General features: G+C 36.4%; 2 protein-coding genes across 2 annotated transcripts; one reads left to right on the forward strand and one right to left on the reverse strand.

Moving 5' to 3' along the window:
• Positions 1–4141: 4141 nt before the first annotated feature.
• LOC113043988 (aprataxin and PNK-like factor) lies at positions 4142–15896 on the reverse strand. The gene is made up of 11 exons (XM_026203555.1): positions 15684–15896; positions 15470–15562; positions 13906–13977; positions 12988–13148; positions 12251–12431; positions 10835–10919; positions 9766–9953; positions 8657–8898; positions 7783–7902; positions 7183–7229; positions 4142–4766 (listed from the first exon to the last, which is right to left on the reverse strand). Exons 2-11 carry the CDS (start codon positions 15560–15562, stop codon positions 4579–4581), a joined length of 1377 nt encoding a protein of 458 aa, XP_026059340.1. The 5' UTR covers positions 15684–15896; the 3' UTR covers positions 4142–4578.
• Positions 15897–16003: 107 nt separating this feature from the next.
• LOC113043989 (F-box only protein 48) lies at positions 16004–18083 on the forward strand. The gene is made up of 3 exons (XM_026203556.1): positions 16004–16097; positions 16534–16847; positions 16939–18083. The coding sequence occupies exons 2-3, from the start codon at positions 16545–16547 to the stop codon at positions 17098–17100; spliced, it is 465 nt and encodes a 154-aa protein (XP_026059341.1). The 5' UTR covers positions 16004–16097; positions 16534–16544; the 3' UTR covers positions 17101–18083.
• The last annotated feature ends 345 nt before the right edge of the window (positions 18084–18428 follow it).

The raw sequence follows: 18428 nt of genomic DNA on the forward strand, positions 1-18428 counted from the left end.
AAATATGGCAGCAACATTTTTTTTTTTTTTTTTGCAAAAGTTTTAAAAAGTGAACTTTGTATTTTTTTTATTAATTATTATTAACTTAGTGCTAGACTGGATACTCAAATTAGTTTAACCTTTCTAATATACTGACAACCAAATTTAAAATACTTAAGAAAAATCCACATGAATTCTACAGTTCTACAGTGTGTGTGTGTGTGTGTGTGTGTGTGTGTGTGTGTGTGTGTGTGACTTCCCTGACGTGTGCACACAAATTGTCTAAATTGTTGTATTTTTGTCTATTTCCTATTAATTTCTTATGGTCGGTCATTTCTTGACCGAAGACCAAGAGTGTATCTATTTTTTTAATGACCACTTAGCCTTAGGACCACTTGTTCGAATCATGGCCTCAATTTTTATATATAAAAAAAAAAAACTAATTGTGTTCACATTCCATGTGCCATAAAAGTAATTGCTTATCTAGAGATAGTTTTATGAATTGCTGGCACTTGTAAAGAACTATTGTAAAGAACTGTTAGAATTTACAATGTTTTCCTGCCAGCTGGCACTGAGAGTGACTGACACTTAATGGTTAATGAGTAAATATATGTTGGGGAAAAAAATTAATACATAAAAATGAAAGAAAATAATAAAAGAAAAAGATCCCTAATTTCTTTTTTTTTTAATGCGAATTCATAAAATTAATTTGCAAGTTTCGTATTTGGCAGTTGGCATTAGAAGTTATAGCCTATTAAAAAAAATGATAAAGTATGCCTTTTCGAAGCTGCTGTATATAAGAAACACAAGGAGGCTGAATTTGCATACTTCATTACATTCATTACTTTCTCTCAAATTAATTCATTTTTTTGCACCCTCTCTGGACTGTTAAGCCCCCCCCCCACCCCCACCTTCTCACCTCCAACAAACACAACTGAACTCTAAAATTTAACCAGTTTTTTGGGCACCTATGAAATCATTAATATAAACTCTATTTGTGTGTTGCATATGTCAAGCTTAATTCTTTTATGGCTTAAACGGGGTTTCTGGATGTTCCAGGTTCAACTTTCAAAAGGTATTTATTTGTGGCTCAAACTGTGAACAGTCACATGCATCACCCAACGCTCCCCATCCAAGATAAACCTTGGCCCAAGAAAGACCCCAGTCAGCCAAGGTTTTTTTAATAAAATAAGCTGTTTAAAACACAATATTAAATGTCCCTATTGTCTAAATCAGCAGTTCTCTGGCTTCGCTTCAGGACACTGATTCTGCATTTGACCTAATATGCAACTCAGCACAGCAACAAAGTTAATCATCGTACAAAAAAAACATGTAATTGATATGAAAAGATAAATAATAAAATCCTTAAAATAACACCACAATATATTAAAACTATAATGAGTATTTTCCTTACCTTTAAAAATTTCAATACATTCATTTTGATATCCTAAACCAACTACATACGGCTATATATTTTTCCCTCTTAAATGTCTGTGACCCAATTCGTTTTTAAATGAATAGTTTTGTTAAACAATTTAAGGCAAAACACACTTTTTGGACTCGTTTTTGAGTGTGCATTGGAGATATTCTTATATAATATGCTTATACTCAAACACAATATTCCATCTCACAGCACAAGACTAGATTAAGAGTAAATGTGTGGAACAGCATGTGGAAACAAATGGTTCTGAACTGTTTATCTTTGGTTTTGAGAGTGGACACACGGCTGCTCTCTGTTCATTTTCTCTCCTGTCCAGGACAAATAGTGCGTCTGCAGGGATTAAGGTAAGCCAAAAAAGCCACGAGACATCCCATTCATCTCGTGGAAATTTTAAAAAACTGACACCTACCAAAAAAATAAAAAAAAGTAATTGTGACTATGCTGCCAGATGGGAGGTCAGGAATGAGCCTGTGTTGGTAGCATGTTGTGATTTCCCATCTCTAAGAGATCATCTTTAAATCCTGAACAGAATCTGGGTGAAACTCAGGATGGGTTTGATTTAATCTGATTCACTACAGTCAGGCCACTAATGGCACGAATTAAAACTGTCTGATGAACGTGAGACAGATTATGAAGCCAAAACAATGGTGCATATCAGCTTGTTCTCTTGAGAGATAAGAATCAGAAAAAATAGTATCTGTATTTTGGAACTAAAGTTGTGCTAAGTATTCTGGAACTAATATAAAAAGCATTCTTACTCCCTTTTAAAAAAGAATATGCATATTTAATCTGCAATCATAGGTCAACTATGCATGAGTATGTTTTAATTATTTGCATGTAGCATTTTCCCCCATTATCTGCAACGCATTGTTTTCTTTTTGGAATATAAATATTTTTTGCTAAAGCATTTATATGAGTAATAAACAAAAGCTCACACATAGGAGTCATACAAATTAGTGTGTAAAATGCACATGAGACTTGATCACTCCAACCTTCTGGAATAAATGTACATTTGGAGCAGTATTGGAATGGAACGGATGATTGCAGAAAGACTAAACGTCTGGTTCATTTCATGAGCAAGTGCAACTGTAAGCAACTGCCATAACATATCCTCCCTCACACAGTGTTTATTATATCTCAGATAACAGAAATAAAACCTCTCTTCAGCTGAATAAAAAGAATGGGCACTGACTGTCAGGACCATCGCCCTGAGAAAGAATCTGAATTCGAGTCAGACCGAGCTCCTTTAGATTGATGGATGAACAGCCTGATGTTCAAACCTCCACGAGCGCAGCAGCTGATGAAGCAATACAGAGCATCAAGACTCGTAATTGGTGTTTTTTTTAGCTTTAATTTTTTAAAAGCTGTCCGGTTACATTCTGTTCTCGCTGTTTTTGAACTCAAGATGTTTTATGTAAAACAAGGAAGAGAATGTCTTAAGGGTTTAGTTCACCCAAAAATGAAAATTAGACCGTTTTTTATTTACCCTTGAAGCATCCGAGGTGTATATGACTTTCTTCGTTCAGACGAATCCAGTCTGAGTTATATAAAATGTATATATTTCCTGAAACTTTTATTCGACATGTTCATGTCTTCTTTCTTCAGTTGAAAAGTAATTAATGTTTTTGAGGAAAACATTTCAGTATTTTTCTCCATTTAGTGGTCTTCATTTGTGGCCAATGGGTTGCAGTTTCAAAGGGCTCTACACGATCCCAGCAGAAGAATAAGGGACTTACCTGGTGAGATGTCATTTTCTAAAAAAAATTTAAAAATTTAAAACAAAATAATAAATAAAATGTATATAGTTTTTACCCACAAATACTTGTTTTTTACAACAAATACTCAAGCTGACATGCCAAGGATTAAGGATGCGACATCACATCGCCTGTGGCTGGCATCATAGACAGAACTTTAATCTCCAAAAAATAATAATAATAATAATACATTTGTAAAAATGGTAGCCCGCAGAGTTTAGGTCTAGAATTAGAAATGTAATACACAAGTAATGCATATTGTATAGTGAATTCTTTGCTGTCAGAGACTGTTCTGTTCTCGCTATTTTTGAACTCAAGAAGTTTTATGTCAAACGAGAGGATAGTTCACCCAAAAATTCAATACCATGACTTAGGTGCCCTTGAGCAAGGCATCGAACCCCCAACTGCTCCCCGGGCGCCGCAGCATAAATGGCTGCCCACTGCTCCGGGTGTGTGTTCACAGTGTGTGTGTGTGTGTGTGTGTGTTTGTGTTCACTGCTCTGTGTGTGTGCACTTCGGATGGGTTAAATGCAGAGCACAAATTCTGAGTATGGGTCACCATACACGTCACTTTCACTTTCACATCATTTTCAGGTATCAAGGTGTGCATTTCTGATGTGAATGCTGTTCTAAAAGACAGCCTGCCTACTGAGATGCTTCCTTTTGTCCAAATTCTTAAGCTGCATCAGACAAGGTAAAACTCCTGATGTTTCTTCAATTCCTCCGGTGAACTTCACCTAAAGAGCGCTATCTGAGTGATGCACAATAGGGTTCGAAATCGCTCATTTAGGGAACATTTCAGTTAGGAGGCCAACTCATAAAGCAGCAATGTTAGTTATACTTGTACCTTTGCTGTTGCTCTATAAATGTCACTGGCAGACAAATTATGATGAAAGTAAAATGTAGAAATGCCCAATGTATTGTAATTATAGCAATTAAAAAGCATTAAAAAAAACGTGCACAACTAAACGGTTTATAATAGTGTTTATTTTTCCTATGACTTTAAACCACGGTCAAATCAAGACCCAGCAGTAAAAATAAACAGCCAGACAGTAAAAAAAAAAAAAAAAAAAAAATGCCCACACAAATATAAAAGAGACTTAAAAAGAGATGGAGCAGCCTTACAAAAACGCAGACAGGATAAGAGAAAAGTTTAAAAATACCTGGCTCTAAAAACAAACCAACATTAGATTGTGAAGAAAATAAGATTTTATATATAATGTATGTGTATGTAAATTTATACACACACAAACTTATCTTAAATAGTGAAGGTAAAAGGTCAGGAACTTTTTTTTAACACTAACACTTTTATAAAAAGCCTTCTCCGAAAGTATGAGATGTGTGATAGTTGTTGTGAGATTAGTGTCTAGAAGCTGTTTTCATGGAAAATACCCTAAACAAAAGTCACTTCTTCTTCCTGAGGAACGCTTTCGCTTCTTTCTGCAGACGTTTAATGTCCTCTTTGCCACTGTCGTCTGATTCGGGCACATAGTCAGAGTCTTCATCCACCTCCTCCTCGCTCTCATCGTTAATAAAACTGTTTTCGTAACGATCTTCATCTTCACCCTCATCATCAGCAGCTGCGGTCTTGGCTGGGTAAACAAAACAGCATGAAATGTGGTTTGAATGAAAGATTTGAGACCCGGTTTACTCCTGTATTTCACATTGACCCCTTGTGAATGTAAATACGGCTCAAGAAGAAACCTCTTGTCCAGTTGCATGGTAACAAGCTTAAATTTTTAAGATCTTCAGAGAACGATAATGTTTCTAAAACAGCTGCGAGCGTCTGTGGTCTCAGGCCTGGTTTTTATGTGGCATCTGGCACGCACTACACTGTTTTCAGCAGGAAAATAACCAAAATGGTTATGTCTTCATGAAACATTAAATACAAATCACTTATTAATGAAACCACTGGTGATTGCTAACAATCAAATGTCACAAAAGCTAAGATAATAATCTTCTAATGTTTATTTTGATTGATGCTGATGTGCATATGTGCAGTCTGTTCTGCCCCAGGGTCCATGCAGCATGTTTTCAATTAGTTTAAGAGGAGTTTAATTATGTCAAATGTGACTAGGGCCCAGAGGAGCCTCAGGTTACTCACCAAACATTACACTCATTCAGTCCAAAGGTAAATGATTCAGAATCTGGCATCATTGCTGCACACGGATTTGTGGCCGTTAAATATGCATGAGTTAGAAGAATAAACATATTGTTAATTCTTCATCTCAGAATGTCAAGATTATTGCATCTCAGACAACTGAAATTGTTGGTCGCACTTTCAAAGCTCTTTATACAAATTAAGATGCGATGACCATTCCAACAAACCTAGTCAATTTATTTAAAAGCTCTCTTGTCTAAAAACAACTTACATTGAAAGCAGACTGCCAAGATGACAAATTGTGGAATGTGCCACTCAATGATGTAATAGTGGGTCTAAACACTGCCTCCGCAGAAGATGACCAACAACTGCTTCTACATCGCTGCCTGTTAAGCCCCGCCCACTGATTCTACATCACTGCCTGTGTAGCCCCGCCCACTGATTCTACATCGCTGCCTGTTAAGCCCCGCCCACTGATTATACATCGCTGCCTGTTTAGCCCCGCCCACTGATTCGACATCACTGTCTGTTAAGCCCCGCCCACTGCTGTGCAGTGCCAAGCAGTGTGAACAAAGTGTTTGCATATCCTTCCATCTGACCCGAAAATTAGAAAAGAGTAGATTAACATTATTTTTTATGAAGCTGCAGAATACGTCATTAAGAACTCCTTTCTTAACTTCATTTTAATGTGAATTCAGGCACAATTCGACGCGTGATTTTCAGAAAGACTGAAAGTAGAAGACTATGAAGTGCTGACTATATTAGATCCGACAGCAATGTCACAACACAAGAGTAAGTAACTGTTTTTATGACGTGATCACTATTGCTTTGTCTGTTATAACAGATCATTTAAAACTAAATCACAGCAGTAACCATCTGTGAAGGATGTACTGTCAAACATACACAACTGTTAGCCAATCACAGCAGTGGGCGTTTACTTCAGAGTCTACAATCAGCCACATCTATTCAAACAGAGCGTGCTGATGAGAGGGGCTAAAAACAGAACAGAAAATAGCCTGTTACTTCTAAATTATGATTTTTTTAATGTAAAAATCTTGATTATAAGTGGACCTCAGGGAACAGTAGAAAATAATAAAAAAGGCAGTTCATGACCCCTTTAAGACATGCTGATTTTTTAAGTAAGATGTCTGGAAGCTTTCAACATGACTCACTGCTGCACTTAGATATCAGGATATCAATATTTTCCTGGGGCAAAACACAGCAAAGTTGATTGATTTCAAATAACTGTTTTAACTTAAAGGGACAGTTCACCCAAAAATGAAAATTCTGTCATTAATTACTAACCCTCATGTCATTCCGAACATTTAAGATCTTTGTTCATCATTGGACAACAAATTAAGATATTCTTGATGAATTATGACAGCTTTCTGACCCTGTTCTAGACAGTGGGGATCCTAACACGATCAAGGCTCAGAAACGAATCAATGATCTTTTGCCAGCTGACCTTTCACTTTTTAAAGAAGTATTTTTTGGGGGTGATTTAAAGCACTCCATTATCAAGCACTTGGTCATTTGAGATGCTAAACCTTCCAAAACACTTCAAAGTAGAGATTTATGTGTCTAATTCAAGAGCCTCACTCAGCTTTCGTGGTTTGCACCGCACAATTTATTTCCAATGAAAACCTACATGCAGAAAAAAACCTGTATAATTCTGATAGCAGTCCAGAAGATGTAAAGTAAAGTGGAAAATAATGTGTTTTTGTACCTTAATTAAACTGCATAAACACATTTCATTACACCAAATACACCAAATAATGTTCTTTTTTTAGCAACGTCATATGATCCCTTTAGACTTAGAGCTCAAGATCTGAACAAACCTTTCATCTTACACCAAATATTTAACAGTGGCACACAGTTCACATTAATTCACATGTAAAAATACTCACGTGGTGATTTAGTGTGTTTGTAATCTTTCCTGTGAAGCAGATTCTTCCTGCAATATTGAGGCAAGCACAAAGAAGAAGAAACTTTAAACAAACTCTAGAGTTACACTTAATCTAATAGACTTTTCACTTAAGGCAAGACTGGCAAATCCTTTTTTTTTTTGATGCATTGGGCTATTTTGGATACTTAAAATATCTTGTGTCAGACTAATGGAAAGAAAATATTCAAAATACACAAGTGATAAATCAAATATACGAAATCCACTGTGAAAAAGCCTTTATGTCAACAAAATGAAACAAGAATTTTTAACCCGGCTTTATCTGATGCTCAGATTTCTGCAAATTAGTGCATACTTAATATTTTCTTCCTGAGCTCCACTTGCATGGTTTCTTAAAATGATGTGTTAAAGTGGACAGTCTTATGTTAATATGCTCGGAATAAGTCAGTTTTCAAAAGTTAATTCTGAGCAGGACGTTTTGAGTTCTGATAGTGACAGTTTTCAAAGTACAATGGATTCTCAACTCAAGAGATCCAAAAATAAAGTTCACTAAATATGCATTTAAAAGAAGTATTGTGGTGTGGTTAAACTCGTTTGTTGTCACCTGTAGCAGTGGGTACCGTACGGACACTCAGGCCTGTCATCGTCATCATCCTCTGCCTCCTCTTCCTCATAGTCGCTGTCTGCAGGGTGACTGCACTCCTGAAAGTGGACCGGATTTTTTCTGCCGAGAGGAAAAACACAATTGCTGAGTGATATGCAATGCACGCTGAAACACAATAAGGCAAATGAATCCAATCACAAGCATTCATGCAACTTAATTACACTGACAGCTAGTCTAGTACTATTCAACAGTATTTCAGCTGTTCATTTCATCTTGTTGTTGTCATTCTGTGACCCGTCATAATGCAAAATGTAAATTAAATGAGCAACAGAATGAAACTCTGAAAACTGATTTTAAAGTGCATGTAGCTTCTCTATGGCTGTGTCTAAAGGACAGTTTGGAAGGGAATGAACAAAAAAAGATGCATGGTATGCGAGTCCCAACAGAAAACTGAACCGCTCACAAATGCAAACAGTTTACAACCGCGTGTCACGCTTCACCGCTGTGTTTGGGCCAGCGCCCTCCAGCTAAAATACCAACTTTGTTTTATCTCTCAGCTCTTTTGTATTAAAAATCAACGTCAGAGAAGCAGAGGTTAGGGAAAACATCTGCATATGCCTCCGAAATAACTCGCACACTATTTCTCACAGAAGCTTTTGCTTGGGATGGTTTCATTCTTAATCCTCTTTTAGCATCTTATCTTTGAGATAACATGAGCTCCAACAAACTAATTAGCAGTGTTGATCTAGAAATATTTCAAGTTAGGTTTATGCCACTCTACTGTCTTGAGGAGTAATAGTAGTAATGTCTAAACATCGACTTGTCAAAGCAGCTAAGTTTAAAAGCAAGGTTCTTCAGTCCTGCGGTGCAGTACCTGTAGCAGGAGATGCCGTAAGGACACTGTGTCCGTCGCTGTTTTTTCACCTTACTGGTGCTTGTATTGCTCTCCGTGAGCCTTATCTTCTGCATGCATCCCAGGCTGACCTGAGAATCACTGGGATCTTCAGCTTGAGCTCCTGGTGTGACCTCAGCTCCATCACGCTCCATCAAACCGTTGCTGTTCTCTTCATCCGGGACTGATCCGACTCTGCTGCTCTTGGAAGCGGTTGATTCCTCCTGTCAGGACATCCATGCACACAGTAAATACTCCGTTCTGCTTACGTTTCAGTGCAACACAGTGCAGGTATTAACTGTATTCTGGCAATCATTTCTAACAGTTTTTACTAATGAAATGTACTATTAAAGGGTAGACAAATAAATAAATGTTTACAATAACAATAAAACAAACTGTACAAATATTAAAGTAAAAAAGAAGAGGATTTATTCGTTATTTTTACTATTTAAGATTCTTAATACACCCAAAATGACAATATTCCACCAGAGTGGCAGAAATGTATAAGGTAATATAAATATAAATACAAACAAGCAAGCTTTTTACAATGTAACTTTTTTTTTTAAATACAATTAATAATATATATTTTTATACTGCCAATTTTACAAAATGACAGCAACAGCAAATTATAAAAGTCAACAGATAAATAGTAAAATTTATTAATGGTAATACTTAATAATAAAAAATATTATTATTGATATCTATATAGAATTTATTTTTATCATTAAATATATGAATTATTATGATTATCATCATGGTTTATAATAATAATAATAATAATAATTATTATTATTATTATTATTATTATTATTATTAGCGTACTATTTATAATTATTATTAATATTATCATCATCATCTTTTACTACTTACTGATACTTCTTTTATATTGCTGTAATTTAAATAAAGTTATAACAATTATAATTATACAAACATACATCAAGTAACCACAAATTAAAAAAGTGAATAATAAATAATTGATTGATATAATAATTAAATTATTTATACATGCATACAGTATAATATAATATAATATAATAAACAGTAATACACTAGGGTCAGTAATCTCATATTGTGTAAAACAGCTGATTTACCTGCGGCCCAGACTCATCTTCAGAGTCACTCTTCAGTCTCTTTGCTTTCCTTTTGGGCATCTCTTCCTCCACCTCCTCTTCCTCAGATGACACCGGCTTGGCTCGAGCACGTTTGGGTGCCGCTGTCCTCTTGGGTGTAGCCACTCGTTTGGATTTTGTAGGTGTGGCCTTCACCCCTGAACTCTCACCTGCTCCAAAAGAGCCACAAAAACACTGTTATTGATGGACAATGACGATACTTGCAAGTTTTTGGTCACTATATAATTCAACACAAGAGTAATAATCACGAGTGAAAAGTACAAGGAAAAAATTGTTAAAATCGTGGTCTCCTGCTCCAGTATGAACTCTATGATCTGTAGGAACACAACAGAGAGATAATGACCCCAGAGGGGCTCCAGATGGACCTGCAGCACTGAGAAGGTCAGAGATGACAGGTGACATGGACGTTTCGCAGACAGAGAGAACAGAACAGTTACTGAATGCCTCATGAGTCAGTGTCTCCAAACATCTGTCCAACATGGTACGTGTGTGCAGATGAAGAGCACATGTGTGTGCTGTGCACCGAGCAAGAAGAGGATTGCTCAACTCTTGATTCAGTCCAAAAAGACTGTTGCAGGTGCAAAACAAGAGCTCTCCGGCTCTGCTCACAAGGGTTTGAAAGTCCTCCCAAATGCTCACTCACACACTAAGCATCCGTAACCCGTTTTAACTGCAGTTTCAGTCTCAGACATAGTCGTGCTCAGAAACACAAGACAGACAAATACACATGATGAACAGCTGAGTCAGTAGCACACTTGCTCTTTTTCGTGAGCACATTAGCGATACATTTGCATTTCTGGAGAGCTGCGGGAGGCAGGGGAGTAACCCCGAGGATGAGGAGGACATCTGGGCCCAATCTGAACCCAGTCTGACTGCGTAGAGTCATAGGTCTGTAACTGATTTGACAAGTCACTCTGCTTTCTCCACTTTGTTCCTCAACAACAGGCTGAGTACAGTCACCGTGATGACCGGACACTTGGCAGATGTGTGCTTTTTTTTTTTATAAGTGTGAACAGACAGAACACTGGACCTTTGGCTGAAGCCATCATCCAGGCCGGCAAGATCCGCTTCTTCTGTGGCACATCAGACTCGTCCTGTGGGCTCTTTGTGGATGCCTTGAAAACACAAGATAGAAACAGATTTGAAAATGACAATATACAGGGTATTGAGGAGTTTACAAAAATACAGAAAACGATAAAAAGAGTAGCGTATAGAAGCGAGGTGGGAATAGATAAGAAAAGTATATAGACGATGAGTACAGAAGGACAGGGAATATTATCTTACGTCTAGACAGAAAGGTATAGAAGAGTAATAAATATAATAAATATAATAAATAAATCACTTTTAAATCATATATAAAAAATGAATACATACAAAAATTATTGATGTTATAGGGGAAAAAAATTGCTTAATGTATATAAATGCTGTATTTTGAGAGTTGTAATAAATAAAGACAATAGTAGTCAGTATTTAAGTGATACAGAACAGTAGGTTATAGAGTTATATGTAAACAGACAAAGACGAGAGAAATTATAGAGCTGAAAGTAGGCTATATAGTTTTGTATAGAAAAAGTATAAAACTGAAGACATTTGAGTATTAAATATGTTTATGATTTCTGATAAGGAACTACACAGCAAACAGAGAGCAGATGATGTGAAAGGAATGAACAAATAAAAGTCAAAGCAGCAATAACAGCAGAGTGAGTCCTGCTGCTCCTGGAATAAAACGAGTAGCAAAGAACTTCCAGCAAAAAGAAACATCAGGATACAATACAATCATGCATGGGTCCGTTTGTTTAAAGGGACAGTTCACCCAAAAATGAAAATTCCTTCATCATTTAGTCACCCCTCAAACCTGGATGAGTTTCTCTCTCCTGCTGAACACAAAATAAAGATATTTTGAAAAATGGTGGTAACCAAACAGTTGACGCTAATCATTGACTTCCAAAATACTTTTTTTCATACCATGCAAATCAATGAGAACCTGTTTAGTTACATTCTTCAAAATATCTTCTTTTGTGTTCAGCATAAGAACGAAACTCAAACAGATTTGGAACAACTTGAGTGTGACTAAAAGATGATTACAACATTTTCATTTTTGGGTTAACTATCCCTTTAAATAGGGTTTTTGTAAATATTCAGCACCACCGTTTTCAACACTGATAATAATGGTAAGAAATGTTTTTAGGGCACCAAATCAGAAAATATGTTCCAAACTATGGCAAGATATGCGATGCAGTATAATAATGTTTCCTATACTATACATTAATGATGAAACCATCAAAAAAGGGGCAATAGTCTGGAAAAAAAAAATTTTCCATACTGTGTTTTCTTTTTCCATACTTATCCAAACCTTTGAAATACCATACTTTTTCATACTGCATAGGAAGATTTTTGTTTAATGTACAGGATCCCTCATAAGAAGTATGTAAAAACACACACACACCTCGTTTAGAGAGGAAAGAGTGTGTGGAGGATGACTCGTTCCTTTATCTTCTGTGAGTGTGGTGCACGGGGTTGTGAGCGTGCAGCTGCTGGCTTCAAGTGTGGCCGAGTCTAGAGAAGGTGCTGCTGGTCCACTCGAACACTTCTCCACCTCCATCTCCTCCTCAAACCCCTGACTGTTTCTGTGAAGAACCAGCGGTGAAAATCACTGTAAATGGCCTATATCTCGCCAGTCTTTAAAACAATTCATCAACAAAAACAACAATCCCTCGTCAGCATGAGCACACCATAAAAGAAGACAGCCACCTAATAGACTGATTTCACAGATGAAACGCGTGACTTTTAAATGCATGCAAATCAGCAGATTCAGAATCTGTTTGTCACGGCAGATCTTATCATGTGTTTATCATCCGAGCATCCCTTTTGAGCGTGCCTGGTGTGCTCATTATGGAGAAAGACAATAAAAGTGCTCTTTGATGTGAACCCAGCGGTCACAGATCGGTTTGAAGAGAAAAGGTCAAAATGAACAAAGTGTTTTCAATCCGAATTAGTGCCAATTTGATTTCATATTGACTTAAAAAAAAATGCATTCAACGGCATTATATTAACCCTTTCCTTAAAGAAGTAAAATAAATAGAGAGGTTGCTGCAAATCATTGCACGCCTGCATAGCCAAACAGACGGAGCTCTGTAGTTGTTGAATGATGAATGAATGCCTGCGAGTGACCGGCTGAATCACCTCAGGGTTTGATCATCTTCTTTGACATGCACTCTGTAGATGTATTTCCCAGGCATGAGAGAGAAGATGTCGCCCTCCTTTAGGCAATGCCACTGGTCCTTCTTCAGCGGCTGAGGCGCAGCCACAATGTTCGTCTGAATAAAACATGGGTTCAGGTGCGTCTAGAGGATAGCAAGGAGAGGAATACTGGTCAATCACATGCAAATGAGAAGCCTTTTTGCATATGTCTTTTACATACAGGCATAATCAGAATTACTTTGCCACCTTGTGTTGAAAGAGACAACGAGGAGAGGAAGGAATCAGGCAGGATTTGTCTCCTGTATGAGTGCAATGTCTGAATATTTCTGATGCAAGTATTATTTATTATTATATGTTTTATGTTTATATAGAATTTGCTATATTTGTTAGTTTTATACTTTTTGTACTAAGTACAACTTCAATTTCTTTTTAAAATGCATTTACTTTTTAACTTTTTCTCCATCTAATATTTATATTTTATGTTATTACAGATGCATTTTAATGAACAAAAACAATTTAATAGTTTTAGTTAACAATAACAACACCGATTTAAGCTTGTGGAGCTAGAAAAAAAGTATGTGTAATGAATTATCTCAGTTAGGTATCAATAATCTGAATATTCATGAGAATCACGAATCAAGGGCTTGTTATATAATCAGAGCCGAAAGATCAATGGAGGCGGACATTAGCCAAATGCAATCATCACTGCTATGACAGCATGACTAACAGACAATAACAACACATATAATTAAGAGAGACAGCTGCTCAAGAGAGAAAGATGCTTTTGATGTCTTCTTAACATCAAAGGGCGAGTGCCACTTTTATTCGACAGAAGAGTATAAAATGACAAAACCACAATCATGACTCTCAGCCCACATCAGATGACTAACAAAAACCTACAGGCTTCAGACGCAGCTGGCCATTCAGGTTCTCAAGGACGCCGTGGTTTCTGGACACTCTCTTATCATTCACCTGGTGGAGGGCAAAGACAAAGTGAATTGACGCTTTATCTGAAAATGTATGAATGTTTCTGTTGAATGGTGCAAAACATTAAAAGTTTGGGTTCTCTAAGATTTTTTTTACTTTTATTCAAGTATGCATTCAGCTGATCAAAAGTGACAATGAAGAGATTTCTAAGATTACAAAACATTTCTACACTTGAATATAAATTCTGTTCTTTTGAACTTTCTACTGGTCAAAATATCCTGAAAAGATTTAAATTAAATTAGCACAACTGTTTTGAATATTGATAATTATAAGAAATGTTCCTCAAGCAGCAAATCAGCATATTAGAGTGATTTCTGAAGGATCATGTGACACTGAAGACTGGAGTAATGATGCTGAAAATTCAGCTTTGCATCACAGGAATAAATTATATTTTTAAATATATTAAAATATAAAACATACATTTTGAATTGTAATAATATGTCACAATATTATTAGTATTTTATGATTTTTTTATTATTTAATTTGCTGTCACTAAAATACTTATTTTAAAAACATTTTGAAAAATCTTATCCACTTCAGATCTCTGAACAGTAGTGTATGTATTGCTATATGAAGAGAATTCAGTGTCACTTCCAATCATAAGTGTTCAATGGCACCCACCGCTATCATAAACATTGCTTGCTGAGTGAGTGTCAGCTCAGTGTCATTCATTGTGTAGCAGAACATTACAGTGACACCATGAGGTCACTTCACTGTGATCTGGGTGATTTAAAGACCTCATGATATGAAACGACTCCAGCTTTCTGTTTTGTCTTCTTGGCATATTTGCTTATGAAACCGGAAGCTGGCGTAAGATAAACAAGATTTCTTGAGAAACAAGAGTTTTTTGCAAGATAAAGATTTTTAATGTATTTATTTATATGCCAAAGGCTCTGTATGAGTACACTAGCATATAAATGACCTTAAAGCAAACTCCCTTTTTGATTTTATTGGGTCTTAAAAATAAATTGTCTATGCTTTATTGTCAATTCATAGACCCTTCTATGAGATATTTCACCTCAGTACGTCACCCATTTCTAACCCTCCGACATAAGAGTTTGGGTGCCATCTTGAGGGCTTTGATTGTCATTGCTCAATGATAAATTCCTCATGCATGAAACTGAAAGTAACACATTTGTCTTGTATGTTCTGCATTAAACCAACAGGAAGAAAACATTAAATATGCCAAAACATATATCTATATGAACTCACTGCACATGATGCAAAAACATGCAGCTTTAACATACAGCCAGTTTACTTTATTTGGGTAATTCTTCCATGGCTATTTACCATTGAAAATGCATTTCTATAAAAGTGCACAGCAGACTTAGCTCAAGTTCAGCCACTTAAATAATCATCAGTTAATTAAAACTCAAGAATTTCGACAATGGAAAGCGCATTAGCATGCAATTTAATATATATTTAAGAAATGTTAGTTTAAAAAAAACACATTCCATAGTACTAATAGTCCACTTACCCCTAGAAAGGGTCCTCTCCCCAGGACAGTTTCTCCCTGGGGCAGCTCTATAGGACTGCCACCGTCCACCTGCTCCAGCTCAAAGCCTGGCATCTGTGCAGAAGAATTAAAGTTCACTGTAACTAACTATAAAGTGCTGATTTGGGCTCGCATGCGCTGCTATTTTAAAACTTTCTCAGTACAGACTCTCCTATTATTACTTGAAATGACTTACTATTTAATTGGGCTCCGAAGACGAACTCGTTACAGTCAACCTTTCGCTGCTTTGTGAACATGAAAAACGTTGAAGAAGCTGACTGCGCTGACTGAACGAGATGTGGAACAAGAAACGAATAATAATTTTCGGACTTCCGGTGACCCCCGCGACGAGCATGCGCTGTAAAACACACGCGTGGGACCCTTTCTAAACGTTAACCACAACGGTGCACAAATTTAGGACACGAATACTTAAAACTGTAACCTATAACGCAAATTCTAAACTACTAATGCGGAATTAAAACTCAAATTTCAAATTTCCGCTGGAGAAACGCGCATGCGCAGTGGGAACGGGGCGAGGTTTGTCTTGTGAGGTTTCCGGTGTAAACAAACGCAGACATTTAAATCCTCCGCTGTCAGGACGCCTCCGTTGGTATGTGTGTGTACAAATACAAATATTTAATTTTTTTTTATAAATATCATTAATTTGTCGTACAGGATAGAGTTATATAGATGTGACCGTTTCGTATTTGTTTTTAAAATCGGTTTTAGACACTGTTAGCCAGATTTACTTGGAGGCTTTTGCCACGAACGGATACTGCGATCGTTCAATTACATGTATTTATGTCAAAATCTAAAATCTGAGGGTGCAAAAAAGTTGAAATACTAAGAAAATCACCGTTAAAGTTGTCCAAATGAAGTTTTTAGCAATGCTTTTTACTAATAAACAAGTGTATCGTTGGCTACTGCTACAAATATACTTGGGCTAAGTTACTTATTACTGGTTTTGTGGTCCAGGGTCACATATGTATCTGTTATACTAATAACTGGTGTTGGACTCAATGACAATCAAAGTGAAACTGTTCTAGGACGCTGAGAGATGCAGCATGTCTGTAAAAGGAGCAACAGCACAATCTTCAGCCGAGATAGAGCATCCAACTTGATCCCTGGTGACCAGGATCCACTTCAGCAGAACTTTACAGAGACCCTTCCTACAGAGATGAGTGTTAAGATCTTCAGTGAGCTGGACGTCAGGAGTTTGTGCCGGGCCTCGCTCACCTGCAGACTCTGGAATGATATAATCGAGGGCAGCGATCAGCTGTGGAGGAGCCACTGTCTTACAGTGCTGGCTATCTGCCAAAGGGATGTGGATGGGGACAGGCTTGCTGGGTGTTCATGGAAGGTTATTGCTGTTAAAATTCTGCTGCATTTTGTTCTTATCTCTGCTGTTTTTTTCTTATTTACCTTTCTTTTTTTTAATTTTGTTGTTCCAGGTTACTCTTGTGCGTAACTACAGGAAAGGCTGTGTAAAGCGGAGGTGGCTGAAGGGCCGATACAGTAACATCCGCTCTGCTGACGAAATCCCGCCTAACAGCATGTGTCCACTGGACGTGGAGACATGGGGAGAGATACTAGAGGCAGAACTAGATAGATAGAGCAGGAAGAGGCTTTTGGGATCCTGCCAACGGACTGAAATATATCAGCTGTGTCTACAATGGAAGCACTAAGACTGAAACATTTGCTGGGCAAATAATTTTATAATCGGTATTGCAAAAAAGCACAAAGAGTGTGGCGGCCAGAATACATGATAATGTGGCTTTTGTTAGCCAACATTTTAGTTGTATTACCTTAATTTGCTTGAGACTGTTATGGAAAATAAGATTTTATAGGTTTCATATGATGGAATCATTTTATAGATGGATGTTTTCTTCCCTCTTTTTGTATAGATCAACAAAACTGTGCACATTTGGATTTAAGTATTGATTTTTGTTAATTTATTTGATTTTTAGAGTCACTGCCAAAAAGTGTTTTGCCTTAAATCATGCAACTAATATTATATCAAAGCTAATATATATTAATGAATATTATGTGTCCTAATGCTATACTTCCCTCTTCAGTGCTGGCCTCTTCATCCATTTCTGCTGCTATCTGTAATATGCAAATATCTTTATAATCACAGAATCATTTAAAACAATATAGAAAAATTTTTACATTAAAAAACACAATTTTTGCAGTGTAAGATTCATACATATATCATTCATATAGAAACCAGTATGTATGAACCAGCACTGTGGAAATGAAAAGCCTATTTCATTTTTTAAAATGAAACAATACAGTGTCTTATCTCCGCATACCGAATTACAGTCAGAACTGTAGGTGAAGAGAGAAAGGGAGAAAAAAGTGAATCCAGACCGAAACATGAGCTGAGATATTTGAGATGAAAAGAGATATTTTAACCAATATGTAGTTGAAGGTGGAGTTAGACACATCCAATGTAGCAAAATGCAAAACAACAACAACAAAAACTAATTTTCTCATCCATTCACTGCAAATGATCCATTGGTGAGCAAGTGATGTAATGCAAAATTTCTCAAAATTTGTCCTAATAAAGAAACAAACTCTTATACATCTTGGATGGCCTGAGAGTGAGTACATTTTCAGAAACATTAATTTTTTTGCGTTAACTATTCCTTATGAACTCATAATGGAGGAATCTGTGGGATAAAACTATTATGAATGTTAAATGAGAATATAACTTGCATCTACTTATCTGATTAATCAAATTATGTATATTCCTCTTCATATTTAAAATGGCATAAATGTAATTTTAAATGACACTATTATTGGTCTGACTCTCCATTAAAAATCTACACACATACTGTTTTAATTAGGACTATTGTTTTTATATAACTACTACTGTTTGGTGAAAAGCTTTCTGGAAAGACAAAAATCACGTAAACGTATGTACCTCTTCAAAAAACAG

The sequence above is a fragment of the Carassius auratus genome, chromosome 26 (genome assembly GCF_003368295.1).
Source record: "Carassius auratus strain Wakin chromosome 26, ASM336829v1, whole genome shotgun sequence".
In the NCBI taxonomy this organism is placed as follows: domain Eukaryota; kingdom Metazoa; phylum Chordata; class Actinopteri; order Cypriniformes; family Cyprinidae; genus Carassius; species Carassius auratus.

Bases quoted from the DNA above. Each gene is read 5' to 3' on its own strand.
- LOC113043988 (XM_026203555.1), bottom strand. From the start codon at position 15,562: ATGCCAGGCTTTGAGCTGGAGCAGGTGGACGGTGGCAGTCCTATAGAG. The intron at 13,978-15,469 runs GTAAGTGGACTA...GCCCTCCACCAG, and splicing joins GGAGAGGACCCTTTCTAGGG to GTGAATGATAAGAGAGTGTC. The intron at 9,954-10,834 runs GTCCAGTGTTCT...CTTTTGGAGCAG, and splicing joins GATGATGGCTTCAGCCAAAG to GTGAGAGTTCAGGGGTGAAG.
- LOC113043989 (XM_026203556.1), top strand. From the start codon at position 16,545: ATGCAGCATGTCTGTAAAAGGAGCAACAGCACAATCTTCAGCCGAGAT. The intron at 16,848-16,938 runs GTTATTGCTGTT...TTGTTGTTCCAG, and splicing joins TTGCTGGGTGTTCATGGAAG to GTTACTCTTGTGCGTAACTA.